This window comes from Tamandua tetradactyla, chromosome 15 (genome assembly GCF_023851605.1).
Source record: "Tamandua tetradactyla isolate mTamTet1 chromosome 15, mTamTet1.pri, whole genome shotgun sequence".
NCBI classification, from domain to species: domain Eukaryota; kingdom Metazoa; phylum Chordata; class Mammalia; order Pilosa; family Myrmecophagidae; genus Tamandua; species Tamandua tetradactyla.
In genome coordinates, this window is record NC_135341.1 from 68,228,114 (window position 1) to 68,256,055 (window position 27,942).

The 27,942-nt window shown below is 37.5% G+C and overlaps 1 protein-coding gene across 1 annotated transcript; it reads right to left on the minus strand.

The window, feature by feature from the left end:
• Positions 1 to 390: 390 nt before the first annotated feature.
• LOC143658039 (uncharacterized) lies at positions 391 to 27,882 on the minus strand. Its single transcript, XM_077130410.1, has 4 exons — positions 27,774 to 27,882; positions 27,169 to 27,237; positions 903 to 1,065; positions 391 to 592 (listed from the first exon to the last, which is right to left on the minus strand). Exons 3-4 carry the CDS (start codon positions 1,053 to 1,055, stop codon positions 440 to 442), a joined length of 306 nt encoding a protein of 101 aa, XP_076986525.1. The 5' UTR covers positions 1,056 to 1,065; positions 27,169 to 27,237; positions 27,774 to 27,882; the 3' UTR covers positions 391 to 439.
• Between the last annotated feature and the right edge of the window lie 60 nt (positions 27,883 to 27,942).

Here is a 27,942-nt window from a genome sequence, read left to right on the forward strand (position 1 = left end):
TGGCAACTACCAATTACTGAGAGCTGAGGGCCTGAACATGTAATCTTTACAGCAATCTTATTGAGTTCAACCTGTTCATAGTTGAAGAAACTTCAGCTGCCTAGAATTACATACATGTAATAGAGGCAGTGATAGTAATGAATGCAGGGCCTCTCCTGCAACCCCTCCAACTTAAAAGCAGAAGAGAAAGTGGGATTTCTTCTGCCATCCTGTTGAGAACCCTGTGCTCATGCGGAAGAGGATATTTTTCATTCTCAAGTAACACCGTTCAATAGAACTTACTGCAATAATGGAAATGTTCGCCACCTACGCTGTCCCAGGTGGTAGCTACTGGCCCTGCGGGGCCATTGAACCCCTAAAATGTGGCTCGTGAGATTGAGACACCAGCATTGTAATTGTATTTAATTTTTACTAGTTTAAATTTAAACAGCATGTATGGCTAATGACTACCATACTGTACCACACAGTTCCAGAAGATGAGCCTTCTCAGTGGGCAAGTTTCCTTCAGAGGCTGAGAGTTTCTGTTTGTCCGTTCTCCTTTCTCCTTGCTCTCCTTGTAGGCTTCTGGGACATGTGTCTTCAGACAAAGACGCTGTAAGTGAAGATTCAGGAAAATAATCAGCTTACTCCTTCTATTTAAAGCTAAATATTTATGTGCTCAAGCAGTCATTTCATTTGTTCATTTATTAATTCAATGAGTACTTATAGAGCTCTTACTTTGCTCCAGGAATAACTACTAAAAGTCTGTGCACTGACTCTGGGCTTAAAGCAGCAAGGAAGACAGAACTGGAGAGGTAGAAGTTAATTAAATAACCACACAAATATATCAATACAAACTTGAATAAAAGAAAAGTATAAGAGGTTTTGAAGGCATTTAACTCTTGTGGGGAATCAGGAAACACCTTTCTGATGGCACTGAAGATCAGTTTGTGGAGATGATGTTTCAGTTGAGAAAAGAAGAAGGAGCTGGGATGAACTGGGTAGCTGGAGGGAAAAGCAGTCCAGGTGGAAGGAGTAGCATCTATGCGGTCCTGCGGTGAGCAGCATCTGGGCATGTTTGAGGAACTGTAAAGAGGGGACCAGTGGGGAGACATGAGGCTGAAGAAGCAGACTTTGCCGGAGCCCTACAGAACCTCGTGCATCAGATTAGGATTTTTGACCTTTATCCTAAAAAACAGCAGTGAGCTACTAAAAATTTTTAAGCGGGGGTGTGTGACATGATTAGAAAATAAACTTGAAGAAAAAAAAACTTGGCTTTTTACAAGGGCCTCATTGTTCCCTGTTCCTTCCTTCCTTCCTCTTCCAGCAGGCAGGCAGGTGACTTCCCCAGACACAAGGCTGCAGCTGGCCCCAGAGGCAGTTCCTCAGAACAGACTAGAAGTGCTTGGTCCTGGGCCCGGGCGATGAATGGAGCTTAGCTGTGTTCTTTCCTCTAATGCTCTGTGTGTTCTCTCTGTGTATTTCTGCCATTAAATAAATACTGGGGTATTTATAAGAACTGTCAGCAATCCACCCACTCCATTTTCTCTGCTACAGGCCCAGAAGCCCTCAAACAATAACAGCCTGTACTAGAATCTTTGTGATCTCCAAAGAGACAGCTCCTAAGGAATACTAAATATAACTCTCTTCCACCCAGCCTGGTGCCGGCTGCCTCGACGTTTATGATCATAATTGTAGAACACCCAGAAAACTTGAATTTCCTGGGCAGTTTTTTCAAGCTGAACAAAGGAAAGAGTACTGGAGACGTTGGCCTTCAACACTTTCTCGTCTGGTCTCCCTTTTACTGAGCCACATGAATTTGATTGTCCTGCAGTTGAGAGGATGAGAAGCCAAAGAACTTTTTCAAGCAGGAGAAAGGCAAGAAAAGAAGGTGAAATGAGAGATTAAGATCTGTCGGTGAATTTTAACTTCAAAGGTTACAGATAATGCAAATCCAATTTCCCTAAACAAAATGAATTCCTGATTGTCTTCTTCTTCCGAAACAAATAGATTTTTATCTCTGTCTCTGGGTAATAGAAAAGTCACCAGTTTTGTTAGTCAATGCACCTGGGCCTGATTCTCAGCTCTGCCACTTACTCTGGGCAAGTTAACTCACTCTCCTGAGACTTGGTGTTCTTATCTGTAAAATGGGCTAACGGTGCCAACTTGCAGGGTTGTTGAATGGATGTGAGATAATGCGGGTGGAATGCTTAGAAATGGCCCCAGCCCTCCGTAAGCACCAATACTGTTATTACCTATAACTACATCTGTCTCTATCTTCCCCATGACACTGAGAGTAGAGATCTGCCATTGTTTCTGTGTCCAGTGCCTATACCTGTAAGTGCTCAATAAATGAAATGAACAAGTGATACAACTGTAAAGTGAAAGAATTCTTTTCTTGAGCTCTGATCCTTCCCAGGATAGCTGATTTTCTAATTTCCTAGAAATGTCACTGTTTATTTGGGTCTGCTTCAGATATGAATTAGGGAAAAAGCACATTTTTTTATTCAACAAATTAAATTTTTTTATTTTTAATGCAATTTTATTGAGATATATTCACACACCATATAATCCAAAGTATACAATCATTGGCTCAGAAAATCATCACATAGTTGTGTATTTGTCACCACAGTCAATTTTAGAACAGTTTCAATACACACACACACAAAAAAAAAACTCAAAACATCCCATACCCCTTGTGCCAGTTTGAAAGTGTTGTGTGCCCCAGAAAAGCCATGTTCTTTAAACCTCATTCAGTATTGTTGCATGGGATCTTTTTGTTTAAGTTGTCTTATGGAGATGTGGAACACCCAATTGTGGGTGGACCTTTTGATTAGGTGGTTTCCGTGGAGATGTGTCTCTACCCATTCAAAGTGGGGTCTCCTACTGAAGTCCTTTCAGAGGGAACCATTTTGGAAAAAAACTTCAGAGCAAACAGAGTCCACACAGGAAGAGACCTTTGGAGATGCAAGAGAAAATGTTCCCAGGGAAACTATTTGAAGGTACCACTAGAGAAAGCTAGCAGACATCAGCCATGTGCCTTCCCAGCTGACAGAGGTATTCTGGATGGTATTAGCTTTTCTTTTTTTTTTTTAAATTTATTTATTTATTAATTAAAAAAAATTAACAATAACAAACAAAAACATTAACATATGATCATTCTGTTCTACATATATAATCAGTAATTCACAATATCATCACACAGTTGCATATTCATCATTTCTTAGGACATTTGCATCAATTCAGAAAAAGAAATAAAAAGACAACAGAAAAAGAAATAAAACGAAAACAGAGAAAGAAAAAAGATTATACATACCATACCCCTTACCCCTTGCTTTCATTGATCACTAGCATTTCAAACTAAATTTATTTTAACATTTGTTCCCCCATTACTTATTTTTATAACATATGTTTTACTTGTCTGTTGATAAGGTAAATAAAAGGAGCATCAGACACAAGTTTTTCACAATCACACAGTCACATTGTGAAAGCTGTATCATTATTCAATCATCATCAAGAAACATGGCTACTGGAACACAGCACTACATTTTCAGGCAGTTCCCTCCAGCCTCTCCATTACATCTTGAATAACAAGGTGATATCTACTTAATGCGTAAGAATAACCTCCAGGATAACCTCTCCACTCTGTTTGGAATCTCTCAGCCATTGACTCTTTATTTTGTCTCATTTCACTCTTCCCCTTTTGGTTGAGAAGGTTTTCTCAATCCCTTGATGCTGGGTCTCAGCTCATTCTAGGATTTCTGTCCCACATTGCCAGGAAGGTCCACATCCCTGGGAGTCATGTCCCATGTAGACAGGGGGAGGGTGGTGAGTTTGCTTGTTGTGTTGGCTGGAGAGAGAGGCCACATCTGAGCAACAAAAGAAGTTCTCTTGGGGGTGACTCTTAGGCCTAAATTTTAAGTAGGCTTGACCTATCCTTTGTGGGGTTAAGTTTCATATGAACAAACCCCAAGACTGGGGGCTCAGCCTACAGCTTTGGTTGTCCACACTGAAAACGTACATTTTTATTAGACACACTTCCAGAAAGTTATGTTCCTAGAATTTTTCTTTACTTGCATATTTTTAAATATGTTTTTTCAGAAAAATGATGCATGCCAATTAGGAAAAAAAAATGAATACAGAAAGACAATACGTCAAAACATTTATTTTCTTTATTATGAAAGCCTGTTGTCCAAACAATTTTTTAAAAGATTAAACACCTATAAAAAAAAAAGGAAAAGTATGTGAACCCTCAGTCCACAGATAAAGAAAATCCAACAGCCTACACATATAAAAATGTTAACCTCTACCTTAATTTAAAATGCAGAAGAGACAGTAGTAAGCCATCATTTTTCTCTTTTACACCCATTATCAATTAGGATAGAAAAATAAAACCCTTAGAATAGTTAAGTGTAAATTGGTTTAAGAAGTATAAGTGGCTATTTGGCAATATTTGAAATACATGTTTCTTGCAGGAAGGAATTTACTTTCTTCATCATGGGATCCTCATTACCGAAAAACAGTGTCTGGCACATAAGTTACGTCCTCAATAAAAGGTTGTTGAATGGATTTGAAAAAATTCAGAATACATTCAGTCAATTATAGAGAAATTCTAGTATTACTGATTTACTTTATTTGTCTGTTGCAGCATTGTTTGTAAAAGGCAAAGATTGGCTTTTTACATGGACATTAATGTCCATCATAGAGAAAACGTTGTTATATTTAGAAATTCACACCATGAGATGTTGCACAGCTATTAAAATAGAGTATGGTGGATCTATATGAACTGACATGTAACAATGTCCACAATATTATTGCTAATTGTAAAAGCAAGTTGCAGAGCAGTATGTAATATGAAAAAATATATAATATAACTACTTTCTTCAATGACATGTTTTGGAAGATGTCATGTCATTAAGTGAGTCTGTCTTAAGACAATGGATTCAGGAGAGGGAGAAGAACCCTTTCACTTCACAGTCTACTTGCTTTTATCTGCTTTGGAAATAAGTAAAATTTTTATGATTTAATTTTTAAAAACAGTGTATGAAAATATCTTTGTAAAAATGTAAAAATATAAAAAGGCATAGACTTAGTTGAAAACAACATAATTACTTTCAGGAAATAATAAATTCTTATCTTGAAAACTGTATAAGAAAACAAAAAAGAAAGTAAAATCTCTTTTAAAGATAAAACTAATATTAGCAGTTTGATAAATATCCTTCTAACTATTTTTTGTGCCTCTATATATACAATTTTACTTAAATGGGCTCATCCTCTTTATGCTGCCTGTAGTCTGCTTTTTTTTTTAATCAAACTATATTCAGAGAACTTCTTTCTAAATGAATAATTGTAGACTGTTTGCATAGGCTGCATAATAAGCCATTGTATTTATGACTCCTTTAGTATACCAATCACTTCTTTTTGAAAGCTATAAACAATGCTGCCTCCTTCATTGTTTCAATAATGAATAGATACAAAATAACCTATTAAACTTGTATATGAGATAATAACGATACTATGAAGAGTCATGCATCCATTATCTAACCAGCATTACTGTGACAGTCCCAATTCTATTTCTTTTTTCTATTTCTTTTTTTGTGTCCTCTCTGAGGTAAGTGCTATTTTAAATTTTGGTTTATCATCCCCTTTTTTTGTGCCCTCTCTGAGGTAAGTGCTATTTTAAATTTTGGTTTATCATCGTATTCTTCTTTATAAGTTTATGGCACATATTTGTAGTCCTAAACAATATGCTGTTTAGTTTGCAAATTTATGAACTTGACCTAAATGGAATCTTCCTCTCTAGACACCTTGGGATTGGCTGTTCTTTCAGTCAATATTCACTTCCTGATATTCTTCCCAGTTTTGTGTAGTTGGAGTCATCTTTCCACTGAGATATAAGGTATTCCACTACACCACGACTTACCCATCCATTCTCCTTGTGGGGGCCACTCTAAGGGGGCCACGCAATGATCACCTTAGATCACCACCTTCTGGTGTCTCATCCTTGTATAAGCCATTCCCTTTGCGTGTGAATGGGAACTTTGGCGTGCTTCTGACCATTAGAATATGGCAAAGGTGATGGAATGTCATTTCCAGGATTGTGTTATGTTACATTAGACTTCATCTTGCTTACTGACTCTCCCTTGCTGGTTTTGAAGAAGTAAAGCTTTGTTGAGAGGCCCACATGGCAAGGAGCCTCTAAGAATGGAAGGCCACCTCCAGCCCATACCCAGCAAGAACTTGGGGTCCCCAATCCTCCAACTGCAAGGAAATGAATTCTACCAAAGACCTGAGTCAGCTTGAAAGTGGCTCTTTTCCCAGTTGAGCCTCCAGATGAAAATCCAGTGCTGGCTATCACCATGATTACAGACATGTAGATGACCCAGCTAAGCTACACACAGACTTCTGACCCACAGAAACTGTGAGATAATAAATACGCATTCTAGTTTTTTTAGATGCATGGTCCGGGAATCAAACCCGAGTCTCCAGCATGGAAGGTGAACATTCTACCACTGAACCACCTGTGCACCCTAAATGTTTATTCTTTTAAGCTTAAGTTTATTCTTTTAACCCAAGTTTATGTTCATTTGTTATGCAGCTGTAAGTAACTAATATATTCTTGTCGATGGATATTTGGGATGTTTCCAATTCTTTGCAAATACCAACTAACAGAACCATTCTTATCCACATCTCTTGGGTACACATGCACAAAATTTTCTAGGGTAAATAGCTAGAAATAGACTTGCTAAGGCATAGGGTAGGTCAGAGGTCAGCAAACTTTTCCTATAAAAGGCTGGATAGCAAATATTTTGGGCTTTGTAGACTCTATGGTATCTGTTGCAACTATTCAACTCTGCTGTGGCAGTGTGAAAGCAGCCTTAGAAAATGCGTAAATGAATAAGTACAGTTGCATTCCAATAAAACTTTATTTATGGACACCAAAATGTAAATCTCATGTAATTTTCATGTCACAAAATATTATTCTTCTGATTTATTTCAACTGTTAAAAAAGTGTAAAACCCATTCCTATCTTGCAGGCCATACAAAAAGCAGGTGGCCAGCCAGACTGGCCCACAGAACTATAGTTTCAGACTCTTGGGAAAAGCTGATCTTTAACCTATGAGATAGGACAATATTGTTTTCTGAAGTTATTTTACTATAACCAATAGTGTAGTGTGTAAGAATTCTCATTGCTGCACATCCTCACCAGCACTTGAGATGGCCAGATTCTAAAGCTTTGCCACCATGGTGAGTATGAAATACTACCTCATTATGGTTGAAATCTACATTTCCCTGCCTATTATTGTGGTGGCATAGTTTTTGTATATATTTATTGATTTATCATATTTCCTCTTATGAAATATATTTCTATATATATATATTATATTATATATAATACAGTCAATATAATACTGAGTTTTCCAATCTGAAAAAAGAAATGAGTTATTGCCCTCATTCAGGTTTTCTTTCATGTTCTTAGGAAAGTTCTATTGTTTTCATCATCATGTATTTTTCATCGTACACATTTTGTTTATTCCTAATCAAATTATTTTCTTGTTGTATTGTGTAGTGAAATCTTTCTTCTTTTGCATTTCCCAATAGGTTTCTTTGTACATTAATTAATTACGAAACTATCCACCTTACTAAGTTACCTTATTCCATTTCCATATGATTGGGTAAACTTAACATTCACACAGAAGTTAACACTTTTGGACACATGATATTTTCAAAAGTGAAAAACTCTATAGACTCTCAAATAGGTACACACCATGTTCCCTGCCTACTCTTTCTTTCAAATTGCTTTTCAGGCATGTGTAAGCATGGGTGTGTCTGCAAGCCTACTTGTACTTTTATGTGTGTGGAAGCAAGAATGTTATGGATCCAGGGCAGTGAATAGGGCCAGAAGTGAACAGAAAGAAACAGACAGATGAAAAGGAATTAGGGGAAGAGAACTTAGTGGAAATATCTGTACAAAAATGGTCGTGGAAAGTGAGGTCACAGATACTAGTAGGCACATATTAACCATAATGATAGTAGTTATGTGCTCAGTGATTAACAGGCATTTCTCACCTTCACACCAAACCAACAAGGTTACTATTATTATCTTTATTTCATAGCTGACAGCAGGGGCCCAAACTGGTTGGGTAACTTGCCTAAGAGCTACCAGCTAGTCTGTGGCAACTTGGGATTTGAACCCAGGCTGTATGACACCAAGCCCTTGCTCCTTTCACTTTATCCTCTGGGACTCACGGGATGGCAGCCCCACCCCTCCCAAGCATTTGCACAGTGTCCCTCCTTTCCCCAAACACTGGGGTGAAGAACTCACCTTCTCCAAGCATTGAGGTGGTAGCCTGGCTCTATACAAATGCTGGAGAACAGGCTCTGCCTTCTATGAGAATTAGGCTGGCAGCACTCTCTCTGAACAATGGGATGGAAGCCCCATCCCCTCTAAGTAACAGATCTGCCCTTTCCACGTACATAGGTGAGCCCACTCTGTTGACCTGAGAAGATGTCTTCAGTCCACACTTCAGCTACCACGGCTCTGCTCTTGAAGTCATTCTTCCTTCAGTTCTTTTGCTCCATTTAGTCCAGGCTGGCAGTGGTGGTTTTTTGTTTGGTTTTTTTTCATGCGCAGGCACCAGGAATTGAACCCAGGTCTGTAGCATGGCAGGTGAGAATTCTGCCATGGAGCCACCATTGCACCACCCTGGCAGTGGTTTTTCTCATACACATTTCACAAAAACTTTGTTGGCTTTGAATGCAGTTGACAGGTATTCAAGCCATCAGACAGAGGACTTTCCACAGATCTTTCCTGCATAACTACATTACCAATACTGATTTCTGCTGAAATGTCTGACTGGATCCATGTTCAGCTAAACCCCCGCATGGAGACCTATTCTCTGGGGACTCACTTTCTGTAAGTTCAGGGAGGTCTCTGATAGAACTGCTTTTTGCCCTAGTCTCAGAGCCTAATATTTGGATAGGCTTAGAATTTTCCAAACCATAAAGTTCTTAAGAACGTGGGCTTAAGAATCCAGATTTCAGTTTATCCCTTTCCTTTCACATTTTACTCTAAGCTACAAGGAGGAACTAGGCTGCACTTTCCACACTGATCATGGAAATCTCCTCAGATAAATATCTAAGCACATCACTTTCAAACTGCCTACTATTGGACATCAGAACTCATTTCTCCAAGTTCTCTGCCATTTTAAAACAAGGATCACCTTTCCCCCAGTTTCCAATAACACCTTGATCATTTCTTTCTGAGGCCTCATTAGAAGTAGGTTTAGCATCCATATTTCTAACAACAGTCTCTTCAAAGCCATTCAGGCTTTTTCTATCAAGTACCTCACAGTTTTTCCAACTTCTACCCTTCACCCAAATTCCAAGCTGTTTCTACATTTTCCATATTTGCAATATCAGCATCCCACTCTCCTGGAAGCAAAATCTGTTTGAGTCAGGATTCTTCAGGGAAGAAGGAGATATATACATAAATATTATGATACTTGTAATAGGAATTGGCTCATGCAACTGTGGGGATGGGCAAGTCCAAATTCCATAAGGCAGGCTACAAGCTGGGAAGTCCAAAAAAGGTTTTTGATGATTTCTCCAGGAAAAGCTGGCTGACCAAAGTAGAGATGGAACTTCTCCCTTCTGACTGCTGAAATCATCACTTCTACTTTCAGGGCCTTCAACTGATTTGGATGAGACTTCTCTCATTGTTGAAGGTAACCTCCTCAGGTGATTGTAGATGTAACCCGCCATAGATACAATCAACTTGCTGATGATTTAAATCTACCAAATATCATTATGGTACCAATCAGGCCAGTGCTTGCTTGACTACACAATTAGACACCATAACCTTGCCAAGTTGACAAATGAACTTAGCCATCATAGGAGGTAAATGGCTAAATAATCTATGCTACACCTCTACATATACTACAGATTATAATACAGCAATTATAAAGAATGGGATAGAGTCCACCTAGATCAAGATGGTAGAATGAGAGGCTGTAAGGCTCCAACCACCCACAGAAGCTTTGAACAACCAGCAAGAACTGGCAAAAACATTTTTCTAAAAGCTCCAAAAACTGTTAAAAGATTGCAGTAAGTGGGATATACAGACAATATTGAGCAGCTGCAAGAAGGAATGAAGTTGTGAGGCATGTAACTAGGGGAATGAAACTTAAGGACAATGTGTTGAATGAAGTGGCAGAAACAAAAAGACAAACATTATCATGCTTCACTCACATGGACTAACTGTAATATACAAACTCAGAGAATTGAAGTCAAGAGCAGGGGTTATCAGGTTGGGGCTTATTATAAAGGGCCCTGGATTGTAAGCTCTTACAGCAGTCACTATATTCAGGAGGTGTAGCAGTTACTTCTAAATTCTGAGATACTGAACTATTTGTGTACAACCTGGTCATTCCCTGAAACTTCAGGTATGTACATGACACGTAAGGCTCTGACCTAGAGCACAGAAACTGTGAAAGTCAGCGTTACCTCATGCAGCAATTGGAAATCAGAATACCAATAAATGAACTGAAAAGGAATACCTATAGAAAGGTGACAGTCAGAAGAAGGAACCAAACACAGCTGGAGAACAGAGTAAAAATTCCCTACAGGGGTTCAACAGCAGATTGGATCTGGTAGAAAAAAGAATCAGAGAACTTGAAGATATGACAATTGAAATCATCCATTCTGCAGACCAGAAGGAAGAAATAATGAAGAAAAGTTAACAGAGCCTGAGGAACCTGAGGTACACCATCAAGCATACCAACATACACATGTGAGAGTCCCATGTGAGACTGAGAAAGAGAAAAAAGAGAGAAAGGGAAAGAAAGGATAATTAAAGAAATAAGGCTGTAAGCTCCAAATTTAATGAAAGACATGAATATATACATCAAAGACACTCAACAAACTCCAAAAAAGGTAAATCTAAATAGATCCAAACTGTGGCATATTATAATCAAATTGTCAAATACCAAAGACAAGGAAAGAATTCTCAAAGCCACAAGAAAGAAATAATATGTCACGTACAACACAGCTTCAGTAAGATTAAGTGCCAATTTCTCATCAGAAACTGTGGAGGCAAGAAGGCAGCAGGGGAACTTATTTAAAGTGATAAACACAAAACCTGCCAACCAAGAATTCCACATCTGGAAAAACTGTCTTTCATAAATGAGGGAGAGATTAAGGTATTCCCAGATAATCAATGGCTTAGGACCTTTATCACCACTAGTCTAGTCCCACAAGAAATGTTAAAGACCAAAGATACCACAAGAAAAGAAAAATCACAGACCAATTTCTTTAATGAATATAGATACAAAGATTTTCAACAAAAAACTTGCAAATCGGATCCAGCAGCACATTGAAAGAATTATACACCATGATTAAGTGAGATTTATTCCAGGTACGCAAGGCTGCTTCAAGACAAGAAAACCATATCAATAAGAGGAAATATATTATGTTTATAATACATGATTATATATAATACATGATTATCTCAATTGATGCAGAAAAGGCATTTGACAAAATTCGGTTCTTGATGAGAACTATTCAAAGGATAGAAATAGAAGGGAACTTCCTCCACATGATAAAGGGAATATATGAAAAACACACAGCTAACAACATCCCCAATGGCAAAAGATAGAGACCGTTCCCTCTAAGATTGGGAACAAGAAAAGGATGCCCACTGTCATTATTGTCATTCAACATTGCACTAGCAGTTCTAGCCAGAGCAAATAGATGAGAAAAAGAAATAAAGAGTATCAAAATTGGAAAGGAAAAAGCAAAACTCTCACTGTGTGCAGATGACATGATACTGTGTGTCAAAAATCCTGAAAAATATAAAACAAAGCCACTAAAGCTAATAAATGAGTACAGTAAAGTAGCAGGGTACAAGATCAATACCCAAGGGTTTCTACACACTAGTAATGAACAATCAGAGGAGAAAATCAAGAAAAAACTTCCATTTACAATAACAACCTAAAGAATCAAATATCTAGGAATAAATTTGACTAAGGATGCAAAAGACCTGTACACAAAAAAACAGCAAGAAATTGCCAAAAGAAATCAAGAAAGACCTAAATAAATGAAGGTTATATCATGTTCATGGATTGGAAGGCTAAATATGGTTAAAATGTCAATTCTACCCAAATTGATTTACAGATTCAATGCAATTCCAACTAAAATCCCAACAACTTGCTTTGTAGAAATAGAAAAACTAATAACTGCAATTATTTAGAAGGGGAGGGTTCCCCCAATTGCTAAAAATATCTTGAGAAAGAGGAATGAAGTGGGAGGGCTCACTCTACGTGACTTTAAAGCATATTACAAAGCTACAGTGATCAAAACAGCATGATACTGGCACAAAGATAGCTATACTGACCAAATGAATTGAATTGAGTATTCAGAAATAGACCCTCTCATTTATGGACAATTGATCTTTTTTTTTTTTAACAGAGCAGCCTCTTCAATAATTGGTGTTTGGGGAAGTGGATATCCATATGCAAAAGAATGAAACAAGATACATATGTCACATCCTATACAAAAATTAACTCAAAATGGTTTGAAGACCTAAACATTAGAGCTAAGACCATAAAACTTTTAGAAGGAAATATCTTATAAACCTTGTGATAGGAGATGATTTCCTAGACCTTACACCCAAAGCATGAGCAATGAAAAAAGAAATAGATATATGGGGTCTACTCAAAATTCAATACTTCTGTGCATCAAAGGACTTTGTCAGGAAAGCAAAAGGCAGCCTACACAATGGGAGACAATATTTGAAAACCACATATCAGATAGGGGTTTAATATCCAAAATATATAGATTCTACAGCTCAACAACAAAAAGACACAAAAAAAATTAAAAATGGACAAAAGACATGAACAAACACTTTTCAGAAGAGGAAACACAAATGGCTGAGAGGCACATGAAAAGATGCTCAACTTCAGTGGCTATTAAGGAAATGCAAATCAAAACCATAATGAGATACTATCTCATACCCACTAGAATGGCCATTATCATAATAACAGAAAATGACAAGTGCCAGAGAGGATGTGAAGAAAGAGACACACTGATCCACTGTTGGTGGAAATGTAAAATAATGCAACTACTCTGGAAGGCAGTTTGGTGGTTTCTCAGGAAGCTAACTATAGAATTGCCATATGATTCAGTAATTCCATTATCACCTATGTATTCAGAGGAACTGAAGGCAAGGATACAAATGGACGTTTGCACATCGATGTTTATAAAAGCATTATTTACAATTGCCAAGAGATGGAAACAGCCCAAATGTCCATCAACTGACCAAACAAGTTGCGGTATATGCATACAATGGAATATTACACAGTTGTAAGACAGAAAAAGTCATGAAACATGTATCAACATGGCTGAACCTTGAGGACATTGTGCTGAGTGAAATTAGTAAACGAAGGAACAAATTCTGTTTGGTCTCACTAATATGAATTAACAATGATGAATGAACGTTGAGAGTTAAAGTTGAGAACACAGGTTATCAGGAGATAGAAAGAGGGTAGAGATTAGGCATTTAGAGCTGAAGAAATACAGAATGTGCAACAGGACTGACTGAAAAATTCAGAAGTAGATAGCATAATACTATCTGATGGTAGCACAATAATATAAGTATACTGAATGAAGCTGAATGTGAATATGATTGAGGGAGAAGGGCTGAAGGCATGTATAGAACCAGAATGAAAGATAGACTCAGATGGTTTAACTTAAGAATACCTAGAGTGGACAGTGATGGTGGTTATATGTACAAATATAAAATCGTTATTGCATGAGGGAGAGCAAATGAATGTCAAGGTGTTGAAAATGGGATGGCATACAGGAAAGAATACAATTAATGCAATCTAGGGTCTACAGTCAACAGTAACATAATACGCTTCCACTGAATGTAACAAAGGCATTATGCCAAAACTTTAAATGTCAACAAGTGGAGGATATAAAGGAGGGATATGGATTCTATGTGGAAGAAATGGAAATGTCTTCATATGAATTATGGTGGCAAGGCATGGCTATTTGCTTAGGTTGGATTGTTGAAAAAGTGATCGTACTTCAATTAGATTCAATTATGAATGAAGCTGATATGGAAAGGACCAAGGTAAATCAGAACTCAGGGTAAAGAATGATATGGTCCATATTTTGAAACCTCAACTTCTGTGTGAGACCAAGGAGAGAAATATTTACTTGGTGCAAAATTTATATATTGGGAAGCACATTATCTGGTTTAACTTGTGTAGTCAGTTTATTTGAACACCATGATTGTATGGAATCTTAAATAGGGTGTGAGATCTTCTTGGTTTGTACAGGTTAGTATGATGCCCTGATACATCCCAGAGTAATGTGGCAGAGAATAAAGAAGCATTTGCAAAGTCCTCTTGGGGGGACTGGAGAGAAAGGAGAAAATATTCAACTTCCCCATCTGAGGAATTCCTGATATTCTTTCCAGCAGTAGGGACAACCACATCAATAGGCCTAGCCCTTGATCTTGGGATTTGCCCCTGCAAAACTTATTCTTGCAAAGAAGAAGCTAAGCCTACTTATGACTATGCCTAAGAGTCTTTTTCTGGAGTAGTGGAAATGTTCTAAAAATGACTATGTGATGATATTATGAAACATTGATTGTATACCATGGATGGATTCTTTGTATATAAAGATTTCTCAGTAAATATATTAAAAAATAAAATAAAAAAGAAATGCTAATTGGCGTTCTGCAGGCTGAAAGGAAAGGACAATAGACAGCTGGCTGAAGCAACACAAAGAATTAAAGATCTCCATTAAAGATAATGACATAGGTAAATATAAATACCAATACTATTGTATTTTTTATTTTTATTTATTTATTTTTGTTTGTTTGTTTGTTTTGCATGGGCAGGCACCAGGAAATGAATGTATTTTTTATTTATAATTACACTTTTTCTTTCTAAGAGATCTAAAAGGAATTATTCAAAATGAGTGTCAGGTTTCTCTTTGGGTTGAAGAGAAAGTTACAGCAACGGATGGTGATGAGGCAGCATTGTGCATGTGATTAATCCCATGAAATGTTATGATTGGGAGAGTTTGGAGTGGGAAGATTTATGTTGTATGCATGCTTCCACAGTTAAAAAAAGAAAGAGAAATCAAAGTGATAATGTCAATTAAATTTAATGTATGATACTGGATAGAATCTTACAATGGAAGAGAAAAGGCTCAAAAGGTCATTGCTAGTCAGAGACAAGCAGGGCAAAATGGCAGTGTAAGGAGGTGGAGAATTTATTTAGTCCTCTAGAGCAGCTAGTAAATAGCCAGGAACTGTCTGGAGCAACTGTTTCAGGGACATCCATGACTGGACACACATCATACACCAGTCCGAGATGGTTGGAAGGTCCAAGATTACAGCACAGAACTTTAAGTAAAGCTGCCAAACTGGAAGCTGGTGTCCCCCCCCCCCCCCCCCCCCCCCCAGTAGTATGGCAAGTTGTGTTGGAGACACTTCTCTGGGGTAAAAAGAAACAGTCTCTACTAGGACCAAGGGAAGGTAGCTCAACCTCTCTGCATTTGTGGCTTTAATTAACAAATTTGAGCTGCTGAATACAGACTCTGAGCACAGATAAACCCAGAGCAAGCAGGAAAGGAAACTCGAGGTATCTCCAGGAAGAGAGGAGGTGGGCTGACAGGGAAAACAACAACAACAACAACAACAAAAAGGAGAGTTTTGTAGTCGGCCAAGCTCAGAGTACTGGAAAAGGGCTGTGCCTCCAAGAAAAACGGGCATATAGAGCTAGTACCAACTCTGGGCTCTTGACTTGTGAAACTTGGGAGCTGGAAACTGGCTCATTTTTTTTTCTTTTTAAAAACTATTCTAGGTACCTGATTAGAGAAGGCCTCAGGCATCTTCAATTGTCAGTACTGACCCAGGCAAGGGTGGAGTTAAGATAGGTCTGAGAAACTAAGTTCCTAAAGGACATATCTTTCCTGAGAAAGGGGCATGGCTCAGCTCAAGTGACCTCCCTCATTCAGAGGATTCAGATGCCAGGGTCTGGAAAACAGAAACAGCTTAAGTTTGTCTTCCATTTTAGCCTCTGCTTCAACTGCACCCCTAGCAGAGACAGGGTCTGCTGAGAATTAAAGGCACTGCACCACTTTATGTCACCGGGGTGCTGTGTGCTAACACACATCACCTGCTGGGTAGAATAGGAAATGGAATCCAGAAGTCTTATAGGAAATTCTGACAACATGCTGGGTCTCATCCTCAGGGAAACTTGATACTGATTGTACTCTCCTCCTGAGACCTGGGCCTGTCTGGTCTAGGAAAATCTGATTGGGGTCAGGTGTATCTGGGGAGATCTGCCTCAAAAAAAAAGCAGTTCCTTTTAGGGCAAGAACCAGAAAAAACAGAGCTAAAAAATTCTGACCAGTTAAACAGAAGCTATGCTAGAGTTATAGAATAATTTGAACTGAATACCAAATAACAGAGAAAGAACAAAGCCAATCAATAAGAAAACCCTAGTTAAAGGAGTGAAAGTGACCTCCAGAATAAGCTAATCAAAGAAATCAGATGCCGAGATACTAAAAAAAATTACAAATCATACTAAGAAAAATGAAGATATGGCCCAGTCAAAGAAACAAACTAACACTTCAAGCAATATATAGGAGTTGAAACAACTAATGAAAGATATTTATCAAATAAAAATGAAATAAAAATTAAATCAAATTGATAGAAGATTTGGCATAAGAGATGAAGGATATAAAGAACACATTGGGTGAAAATAAAGAAGAATTTGAAAGTTTGAAAAAACAAGCGACAGAACTTATGGGAATGAAAGGCATAATAGAAGAGATAAAAATGCAATGTGGGCTTACAACAGCAGATTTGAAGAGGGAGAAGAAGAAAGAATTAGTGAACTAGAGAACAGAACAGCTGAAATCTCATGGATCATTCTCTAGAATAGGCCACATGTTGGGCATAAAGCAGGTCACAGTAAATTTAAGAATATTGAAATTACAGTAAAGCACTTTCTTGGATCATAATGGAATGAAATTGTAAATTAATAACAGGTGGAAGCCTGGTAAATTCACAAATTTATGAAAACTAAACAAAACACTCTTAAAAGAACAGTGGATCAAGGAAGAAATTACAAGAAAAATCAGTAAATAGCAGTAAATATCTCAAGGCAACTGAAAATGAGAACACAACATATCAAACTTATGGGATGCAGCAAAGGCAGTCCTAAGAGGGAAATTTATTGCATAGAGTACCTATTTTAAAAAAGATGAAAGAGCAAAAATCAAGGAATTGACTGTTCACCTAGAAGAATTAGAGAAAAAACAGCAAACTAACCACAAAGCATACAAAAGGGAAAAAATAACAAAGATTAGAGGGGAAATAAATGAAATTGAGAACATGCAAACAACAGAGAGAACCAACAAAACCAGAAGTTGGTTCTTTGAGAAAATTAATAAAATTGATGGACACTTAGCTAGGCTGACAAAAAAAAAGAGAGGGTGCAAATTAATAAAATCAGAAGTGAGAAAGGGGACATAAAGAAGAAATAAAATTTTCACTGTTTGCCAATGACATGACACTATATGTTGAAAATCCTGAAAAATATACAGCAAAGCTACTAGAGCTAATAAATGAGTATAGCAAAGTAGCATCCAAATATCGGTATTGTTTCTATACACTAGTAATAAGCAATCTGAGGAGGAAATCAAGAAAAAAATTCAATTTACAATTGCAACCAAAAGAATAAAATATTTGAGAGTAAATTTAGCAAGGCCACAAAAGACATATCCACATAAAGCTACCAGAGTTTCCTAAAACAAATAAAAGAAGATATAAATAAATGGAAGAACATACCACATTCATGGATTAGAAGACTATATGTAACTAAGATGTAAATTCAACCCAAATTGATTTACAGATTCAATGTAGAATACTAATTTAAATCCCAACAACTTATTTTGCAAAAATAGAAAAACCAATAACCAAATTTATTTGGAAACGCAAGTGCCTTCAATTGCTAAAATGAATGAAGTGAGAGGTCTTACACTACCTGACTAAAACATATTACAAAGCTACAGTGATCAAAACAGAAACAGCATGGTATTGGCATAAAGATAGATATACTGACAAAGGAATTGAATTGAGTGTTCAGAAATAGACCCTCTTATATATTGACAATAGATCTTTGATAAAGCAATCAAGCCAATGCAACTGAGACAGAGCAGCCTCTTCAATAAATCGTGCTTGGACAACAGGATATCCATACCCAAAAGAATGAATGAGGGCCCCTATCTCATTATATCTTATACAAAAATTAAATCAAAATGGTTCAAAGACCTAGACATTAGAGCTAAAAACTTAAAACTTTTAGAAGAAAATGTAGGGAAATATCTTAAAGATATTGTGATAGAGGTGTTTTCCTAGACTTTCCACCCAAGGAATGATCAATGAAAGAAGAAACAGATCAATTGAATTTCTTCAAAATTCAACACTTTCGTGCATCAAAGGACTTTGCTAGGAAAGTAAAAAAAAAAATGCAGGCTACACAATGGGAAACAATATTTGGAAACCACATATCATATAATGGTTTAACTTCCAAATATAAAAAGTGTCCCTACAACTCAACAACAAAAAGACAACCCAATTTAAAAAATGGGCAAAAGACATGGGCAGACACTTTTCTAAAGAATTAATACAAATGGCTCCAAAACTGAAAAGATGCTAAACTTCACTGGCTATTAGGGAACTGTAAATCAAAACCACAATAATATATCATCTCACACCCATTAGAATGGCCACTATATATATATATATATATGACAAAAAACAAAAACTACAAGTGCTGGAAAGGATGTGGAGAAAGAGGTATATTTATCCACTGTTGGTGGGAATGTAATATGGTGCAACTGCTCTGGAAGGCAATTTGGTGGTACCTCAGGAAGCTAAATATAGAACTGCCATCTGATCCAGCAATCCCATTACTAAGTATATATTCAGAGGAACTGAGGGCAGGAACAGGAATGGACATTTGTACACCAATGTTAATAGAAACATTATGCATGATTGCCAAAAGATGGAAACAGCCCAAATGTCCATCAATGGATGAGTGGATAAACAAACGGTGGTATATTCAGTTGAAAGACAGAATAAAGTCATAAAGCATATGACAAGGATGGACCTTGAGAACTTTGAGTAAAATCAGCCAGAAACAAAAAGACAGTTACTGTATTGTCTCACTTATACCTAACATTAATTAGCAAACTTTGAGAGTTGAAGTTGAGAACATAGGTTATCAGGAGATAGAATGAGGGTAGAGATTGAGTATTTGATGCTGAAAGAGTACAGAATGTTTATCAGTTTTGATCATAAAACCCAGATATGGATAGCACAATAGTATCAGATGGTAGCACAATATTTTATGTACACTATAAAAAGCTGTGTGTGCATATGGTTGAAAGAGGAAGGCTAGGGGTATGTACGACACCAGAAGAAAAGATAGAAGATAAAGACTGGGACTGTACATCTTAGTGAAACCTAGAGTGGACAATGATGGTGATTAAACATACAAATATAATTAAGTTTTTACATGAGGGAGAACAAATGAATGTCAGTATAGCAAGGTGTTCAAAATGGGATGGTATATGGAAAAAATACAATCAATGCAAACTAGGGTCTATAGTTAAGAGTAACATTGTAATACGCTTCCATTAAATGTAACAAATTCAATACACCAAAGCTAAATGTCAATAAGAGGGGGATATAAGGGAAGTTATGGGATTCATGGTGGGGTTTTTTTTTCACTGTTTCTCCTCTTTTATTTTTTTTCAAATTTTTTTCATCTCCTTTTTTTCCCCTCTTATTATTTTGTGGGACAAATGGAAATGCCGTCATGGAAATTGTGGTGGTGAATGCATGACTGTGTGATTATACCAGGAACCACTGATTGTTTACTTTTGGTGTATAATGAAGCTGTTTAGAAAATAAACAGAAAGATACACGTGCTGGAGAAAATGTGGACAGAGAGATTTACCTGTTCACTGTTGTTAGAGTAGAATGAGGCAACCCCTCTGGATAACGGTGTGTGGCTCCACGGGAGGCTTGGAGAGGGGTTGCCATATGATGCTGCAACATTGCTATTAGATATATACTTGGTAAAATTGGAAGCAGGAACAGGAATAGACATTTGAACAAGGGTGTTTATGGCCCTAGTGGATGGAGCACCAGCAATAGATGGAGGTGGCCTAAAGGTCCATCGACTGATGAACAGAAGGGTGAACGGTGATGTAAACACACTATGGAATATTGAGCAGCAGCCAGAGGAATGGGGCTGCGAAGCATGCAACTAGGTGAACAGAACTTGAGACAGTATGTTGAATGAAAAAAGCCAGAAATGAAAAGACAAATATTATAACCCCTCACTAATGTGAACCGACTATAAAGTGCAAACTCTGAGAATTGAATTTGAGAGGATAGGCTATTAGGGGAAGGCTTATTATAAAGGTTCCTAGACTGTAAGCAATTTACAGCACTTACATCAATTCCTGAGTTTGTACTGGCTGTTTCTAAACTCTGAGATGCTGAGCTCCTTGTGTATAACTTGGTCATTCCCTGAAACTTTGAGTATCTGTGTGACACCTGAGACTCAGAATTAGAGTTTTGAAGCTATAAAAGTTAGCATTACCCCATACAGCAACTGTTAAAAATCTGAAAAAGAGTTCAGTCATCAATTACAGATATGAATGAAGTGGATCTGGTTAGGACAAAGGCAAACCAGACTAAAAGGTAAAGAGTTTTATTGACTGTGTTTTAAATCTCAACTTCTGTGAAAGACCAAAGGGAGAGATATTTATCTGGCACAAAAGTTATATATTCTGTAGCACAGTATCTAATTTAACTTGTATAGTCTGCTTATTCAAACACCATAACTACTTGAATAGGGAGTGAGATCCAGGGGAAACTTGAATAGGGAGTGAAATTTTGGGTTTGTACACATTAGTATAATGCCCAATACATCCCAGAGTAAGCTGCACAAAAGATTAAAAGTGTCTGCAAAGTAAAATCCCCTTGGGGGAATGTTGAGAAAGGGGGAAAATTCCACTTCCCCAAGTGGAGAATTCCTGATGTTCTCAAAAGCAGTGGAGACAACCAAAACAATAGACTGAGCCCCCAATCTTGGGGTTTGTTCATATGAAACTTAACCCCACAAAGAATAGGTTAAGCCTACTTAAAATTAGGCCAAAGAGTCACCCCCAAGAGAACCTCTTTTGTTGCTCAGATGTGGCCTCTCTCTCTCAGCCAACATGACAAGCAAACTCACTTCCCTCCCCCTCTCTTTGTGGGACATGACTCCCAGGGGTGTGGACCTTCCTGACAATGTGGGACAGAAATTCTAGAATGAGCTGGGACGCAGCATCAAGGGATTGAGAAAATATTCTCGATCAAAAGGGTTCCCCTTTTTTGAGCGAAATCAGACAAAATAAAGTGTTAATGGCTGAGAAATTCCAGACAGAGTCGAGAGGTTATCCCGGAGGTTATAAGCCTTGATTCTTGATGATGGTTGTACTACTAGATAGCTTTAAAGGTGTGACTGTGTGATTGTGAAAGCATTGTGATTGACATCCCTTTATCCAATGTGTGGACAGATGAGTAAGAAAATAAAGACATAGAATAAAGAAATAATAGGGGAAGATAAGGTGCATGGGATGTTCTGGGTGTTCATTTTAATTTTTATTTTTAAATTCTATTTTTTTGACTAATCTTAATTAATAAGATTAATGCATAATCTTATACATTAAATAGATATCACCTTGTTAGTAAAGATGTAATGGAGAAGCTGGAGGGAACTGCCTGAAAATGTAGAGCTGTGTTCCAGTAGCCATGTTTCTTGAAGATGATTGTATAATGATATAGCTTTCGTAATGTGACTGTGTGATTGTGAAAACCTTGTGTCTGATGCTCCTTTTATCTACCTTATAGACAGATGAGAAAAACATATGGAATAAAAATAAATAAATAATAGGGGGAACAAATGTTAAAATGAATTTAGTAGATTGACGTGCTAGTGATCAATGAAAGGGAGGGGTAAAGGGTAGGGTGTATATGAATTTTTTTCTGTTTTCTTTTTATCTTTTTCTGAATTGATGCAAATCTTCTAAGAAATAATCATGATGATGAATATACAACTATGGGGTGATATTGTGAGTTACTGATTATATATGTAGAATGGAGTGATCATATGGTAAGAATGTTTGTTCTTGTATGTTTGTATGTTTAATAAATAAAATACATTTTTTTATTAATTAAAGGAAAAAAGAAATTAACACAACATTTAGAAATCATTCCATACTACATATGCAATCAGTAATTCTTAACATCATCACATAGATGCATGATCATCATTTCTTAGTACATTTGCATCGATTTAGGAAAAGAACTAGCAAAACAACAGAAAAAGATATAGAATGTTAATATAGAGAAAAAAATTAAAAAAAAAATAGTAAAAAAAAAAGACACAAACAAACAGACAAAAAAAACCCCTATAGCTCAGATGCAGCTTCATTCAGTGTTTTAACATGATTACTTTACAATTAGGTATTACTGTGCTGTCCATTTTTGAGTTTTTGTATCTAGTCCTGTTGCACAGTCTGTATCCCTTCAGCTCCAATTACCCATTATCTTACCCTGTTTCTAACTCCTGCTGGTCTCTGTTACCAATGATATATTCCAAGTTTATTCTCGAATGTCGGTTCACATCAGTGGGACAGTACAGTATTTGTCCTTTAGTTTTTGGCTAGACTCACTCAGCATAATGTTCTCTAGGTCCATCCATGTTATTACATGCTTCGTAATAAAATACATTTTTAAAAAAGTGTTTGCAGTCCACCTGAAGGTCTGGGGAAAAAGTTGGAAATGTTAAACTTTCCACCTGATATAATGTTCTCACAGTCATTGAGAACTTCCAATTTGATGGTCCAAGCCCTCGATCTTGGGCTTGCCTTTATGGAAATTCTTCCTGCAAAGGAGAAGCTAAGCCTAATTATGATTTTGCCTCAGAATCACCCCCCAGAGAACATATTTTGTTCCTAAAATGGCCTCTCTCTCTAAGCCAAGTCCACAAGTTAGCTCACTGCCCTTTCCCCTGAGTGGGACATGACTCCCAGGGTGTAAATGTCCCTAGCAACATGGGACATGACTTTGTGGGATGAGCCTAGCTCTGGCATCATGGGATTGAGAAAGACGTCTTGACCAAAAGTGTGAAGAGAAATGAAATAAAATAAAGTAAGTCACGGAGAGATTTCAAATAGAGTCAAGAGGTCATGCTGGAGATTATTCTTATGCATTATATAGTTATCCTTTTTTAGTTTTTAATGTATTAGAATAGCTAGAAGTAAATACCTGAAACTATCAAACTGTAATCCAATAGCCTTGATTCTTGATGATGATTGTACTACTATATAGCTTTAAAGGTGTGACTGTGTTTTTGTGAAAGCTTTCTGACTGTGCTGGTTTGAAAGGAAGCATGCCCCCTAAGAAAAGCCATGTTTTAATATAAATTCCATTTCATAAAGGTAGAATAATCTCTATTCAATACTGCATGTTTGAAACTGTAATGAGATCATCTCCCTGGATGATGTGATTTAATCAAGAGTTGTTGCTAAACTGGATTATGGGATGACATATCTCCACCCATTTGGGTGGATCTTGACTGGTTTATTGGAGTCCTATAAAAGAGGAAATATTTTAGAGAATGAGAGATTCAGAGAGAGCAGAGAATGCTGCCGCATCATGAAGCAGAGAGTCAATGAGCCAGCAACCTTTGGAGATGAAGAAGGAAAACACCTCCCGGGGAGCTTCATGAAACCAGAAGCCAGGAGAGTAAGCTAGCAGATGACACTGTGTTTGCCATGTGCCCTTCCAGCTGAGAGAGAAGCCCTGACTGTCTTCGCCATGTGCCTTCTCACTTGAGAGAGAAACCCTGAACTTCATCGGCCTTCTTGAACCAAGGTATCTTTCCCCGGATGCCTTTGATTGGACATTTCTATAGACTTGTTGTAATTGGGACATTTTCTTGGCCTTAGAACTGTAAACTAACAACTTATTAAATTCTCCTTTTTAAAAGCCATTCCATTTCTGGTATATTTCATTCTGGTAGCTAGCAAATTGAACACTGACTGGCATCCCTTTATCCAATGTGTGGACGGATGAGTAAGAAAATAAAGACATAGAATAAAGAAATAATAGGGGAAGATAAGGTGTATGGGATGTTCTGGGTGTTCTTTATAATTTTTATTTTTAAATCTTATTTTTATTTTTTTGGAGTAATGGAAATGTTCAAAAATTGTGTTGAAGCACAACTCTATGATGATATGGTGAAGCACTGATCGTACACTTTGGATGATTATATGGTATGTGAATATATTTCAGAATAATTGCATTAAAAAACAACATTGCTGAGACATAATGAAAAAATTGGAATATAAAATGTAAGATTTAAATCAGCATTAATTTTTAAAGATTTGATCATTGTAGTTAAAGTGGTCCCTTCAGTAAATATCCTTGTTCCTAGGAAATGTATCAGAAGTATTATGTATTCAAGTAGTATGACATATGCATCCTGCTCTCAGATAAATTCAGAAAATAGATATAAATGGATAGATAGATGATAGATGATAGAATAGTGCTGTAAAGGTGGCAAAATGTTAATATTGGTGGATCTGTGTATTTTACGGTGGGGGGGGTTGGATTTCTCTTTATGGGTGTCTTGTCAAGGTTCCCTTGAGAAGCAGAACCAACGGGCGAAATCTATGAATATAAGATTCTATAAACGTGTCTCATGCAACTGTGGGAATATATGAGTCCTAATTCCTTAGGGCAGGCCACTAGCTCACAACAATTGTGTAAGTTTGAAATTGTTTCAAAATAAAACATTAAAAAAATAAGAGAATGGGGTAAATTGATAAGTACTGACTTGAAAAATATCCAGTCCATACTGAGAAGTGAAAGAAAACAGTTGCAGAATATTATAATTTCTTTAAAAATAGAAAAAAAAAAAAGACTTAATGGGGGTCTGCAAGTGTTGTCCTATATAAATATGTATGTATCAATCTGTATGTTTAGAATTCATGCATTTAAGTCTTTGTAAATTATACCTATCTTTTAAAATGGATTGTGTCTATATTTTCACATATAAGTGAAAGTACATTGAAACCAGTCTGAAACAATGCAAACCCAACTTTTGGCAGTGGTTACCTTGGAGAAAAAAAGACCTGCTTTTTCTGTAATTACTTCTGCATTTTGAGTATTTTTAAAAAGGAGAAAGCATTAATTGGATATCTAATAAATATATAAAAATAAATAAAATGTGTTGTATTTAAGTAAAATAAATGACATGAATAAATTAACCAATTAATAGACAAAATTAATATACAACAAATGCACTTTGGAAGAAAAATAGCTGCTAAGAACCCATGTAGAGAACTACCCATTTTCATCCTTGGGAAGCATTTTAGGGCTGTTTTCTCTGTTTTTGCCTCTCTGGGGGTAGCTGACATTAAGCGACCGATAAGCTTCTGTAAGGGATCTTCTTCCTGATATCCCCATCTTGCCTGAGGGCTGCATGCGGAGATGAGATATGAGTACTATAGCCACCCTGCAAGCTGCCTGACCTCACCCCAGGGAGCTGGCACCTACAAGAGACTCATAACTTGGTTTAAGGACCCACCTCACTCCTTCCCACATTTAAGGTATGGGAATGAGGCAGCTCCTGGAAATGGATCTGCAGACCCTACATACATAGCACGATTAAAGCAATGAGTAAGAAGAATTGTAGATCAGAACAATTAAATACTATTTCCTACCAAACTGGCAAAGTTTTGTTCAATGGTTCTACACAACATTGGTGTGAGGTGAAGGGAAATGATGAGATGAGGCTAGAAAAGGTATCAGAAGCCTAAAGAGGCAGAGCTTGGTCAAACATTAGAGTTTATCCCAAGAACAAAGGGAAGCCAGTAAAAGGCTGTAGGCAGGGAATCCCCTCTGGCTGCTCTACGTATAATACAATCAGAAAGAGCAAGACTAGAAGTGGGTACACCAGCCAGGAGACTATTGCTGAAATCCGAGCCAGAGATTTTGGTACCCTGGAACAGTGTGGTTGCAATGGAAATGGAGGGAAGTGGATGATAGAGAGGTATTTAAGAGAGAAACAAGACAGGTCTTGGTAGAAGATTTCATATATCCTAAAAGGGAGGGCAGAGTGATGGTAGTTCCCTTATCAGACAAGGCTCAATTGGTAAAGCAGAACGTAGGTGTTTTGGAAAAAGGTTTTATTTTTAGATCTTGTTCTAGTTTGCTAGCTGCCAGAATGCAATGCCAGGAACCGAATGATTTTTTAAAAGGGGAATTTAATAAGTTGCTAGTTTACAGCTCTAAGGCTGAGAAAATGTCCCAATTAAAGCAAGTCTATAGAAATGTCCAATCAAAGGTATCCATCCAGGGAGAGATACCTTGATTCAAGAAGGCCGATGAAGTTCAGGGTCTCTCTCTTAAGTGAGAAGGCACATGGCAAACACAGTCAGGGTTTCTCTCTCAGCTGGAAGGATGCATGGCAGACACTGCATCATCTGCTAATTTTCTCTCCTGGCTTCCAGTTTCATGAAGCTCCCTGGGAAGCACTTTCCTTCTTCATCTCCAAAGGTGGCTGGCTGGTGGACTCTGCTTCTCATGGCTGCGTTGTTCTGCTCTGCTCTCTCTGAATCTCTTATTCTCCAAAATGTTTCCTCTTGTATAGAACTCCAGAAATTTATCAAGACTCACCCAAATGGGTGGAGACATGTCATCACCTAATCCAGCTTAACAACCACTCTTGATTTAATCACACCTTCAGGGAGATGATCTGATTACAGTTTCAAGCATACAGTATTGAATAGGAATTATTCTGCCTTTATGAAATGGGATTTTGATTAAAACATGGCTTTTCTAGGGTCCATACATCCTTTCAAACCATCGCAGATCCCATACTTTGTGCAAAGAGCTGGATGAGAGAAAGTCTAAGAGGAGCTGGAGGATCAGAGAAGTCACCAATCAATCAGCCTTATAATCCAAGGAAGTTTAGCCACTGATGTGTGACCATAAAGAAGAAGAGGTTGATAGAGAAGTCTAAGGACAGGAGTTACCTTTGTGGGTCCACTGCAGGTGTCTGTGATGCATCAGAGCCTCTGCTATTGGTCAGCAGGGTCAACAGTCTGGAGAAAGATGGAGGCAGAGTAGAAGGAAGTAAGGAGAAGCTGGAACCTGCCAGGCACCTCTGCATATGTGAAACATCTCATCGAACCATGGTGACATACAGGACGTAGTGGCTGCCATGTCACTCCTATTGCCCACCCCCAACCCCCAAATCTTGTGTATGTTCTTTTCTTGGCACCTCTAACCTAAAAAGATCTAGGGAAGAGGGTTCCAGAAAACAGTTTCTAGCCTATCCAAATTGGTAATAGGAGAAGACTCTGGGGGAAATGTGGTGAGGTCTATTTTGAACATGTTGATTTTGAAATGACTGTGATACATCCCCATGGAAATGTCCAGTTGACAGTTGACCTTATCTAAACTTCTTCACTGGGTAAGCAAGGTGTTCTAGGACTCTTGTTCTAACCCTTCTTGGGGTGAGGAAGTAGCATGCAGCTGTAGAATAAGGACCTAGGAATTAAAGATACTGTGTAGGAATGAAGGAAAACCAAGAATAAAAAGATAGCCCAGATTAGGTCTATAACTTTCAGACAGTTACTTGGGAGAGAAAGAAGGAGTGGCAGGCTCCACAGTGCAGGTAGGAGGAGGTGTCCTAGGGAGAGATTGCTTGAAGTACCCTACCCCTGGGTTAAGACAAATCTTTAATGAATGGCCCTTCTTTCAGAAAGCCCAAAGGCAAACTTATTACTACAATCTGTTACCTTATT

Excerpts from the sequence above, each read along its gene's own strand:
- LOC143658039 (XM_077130410.1), bottom strand. The coding sequence starts at position 1,055 with ATGCCCAGATGCTGCTCACCGCAGGACCGCATAGATGCTACTCCTTCC. Across the intron at positions 593-902 it reads TCTTCAGTGCCATCAGAAAG|CGTCTTTGTCTGAAGACACA; the intron begins GTGTTTCCTGAT and ends CTTCACTTACAG.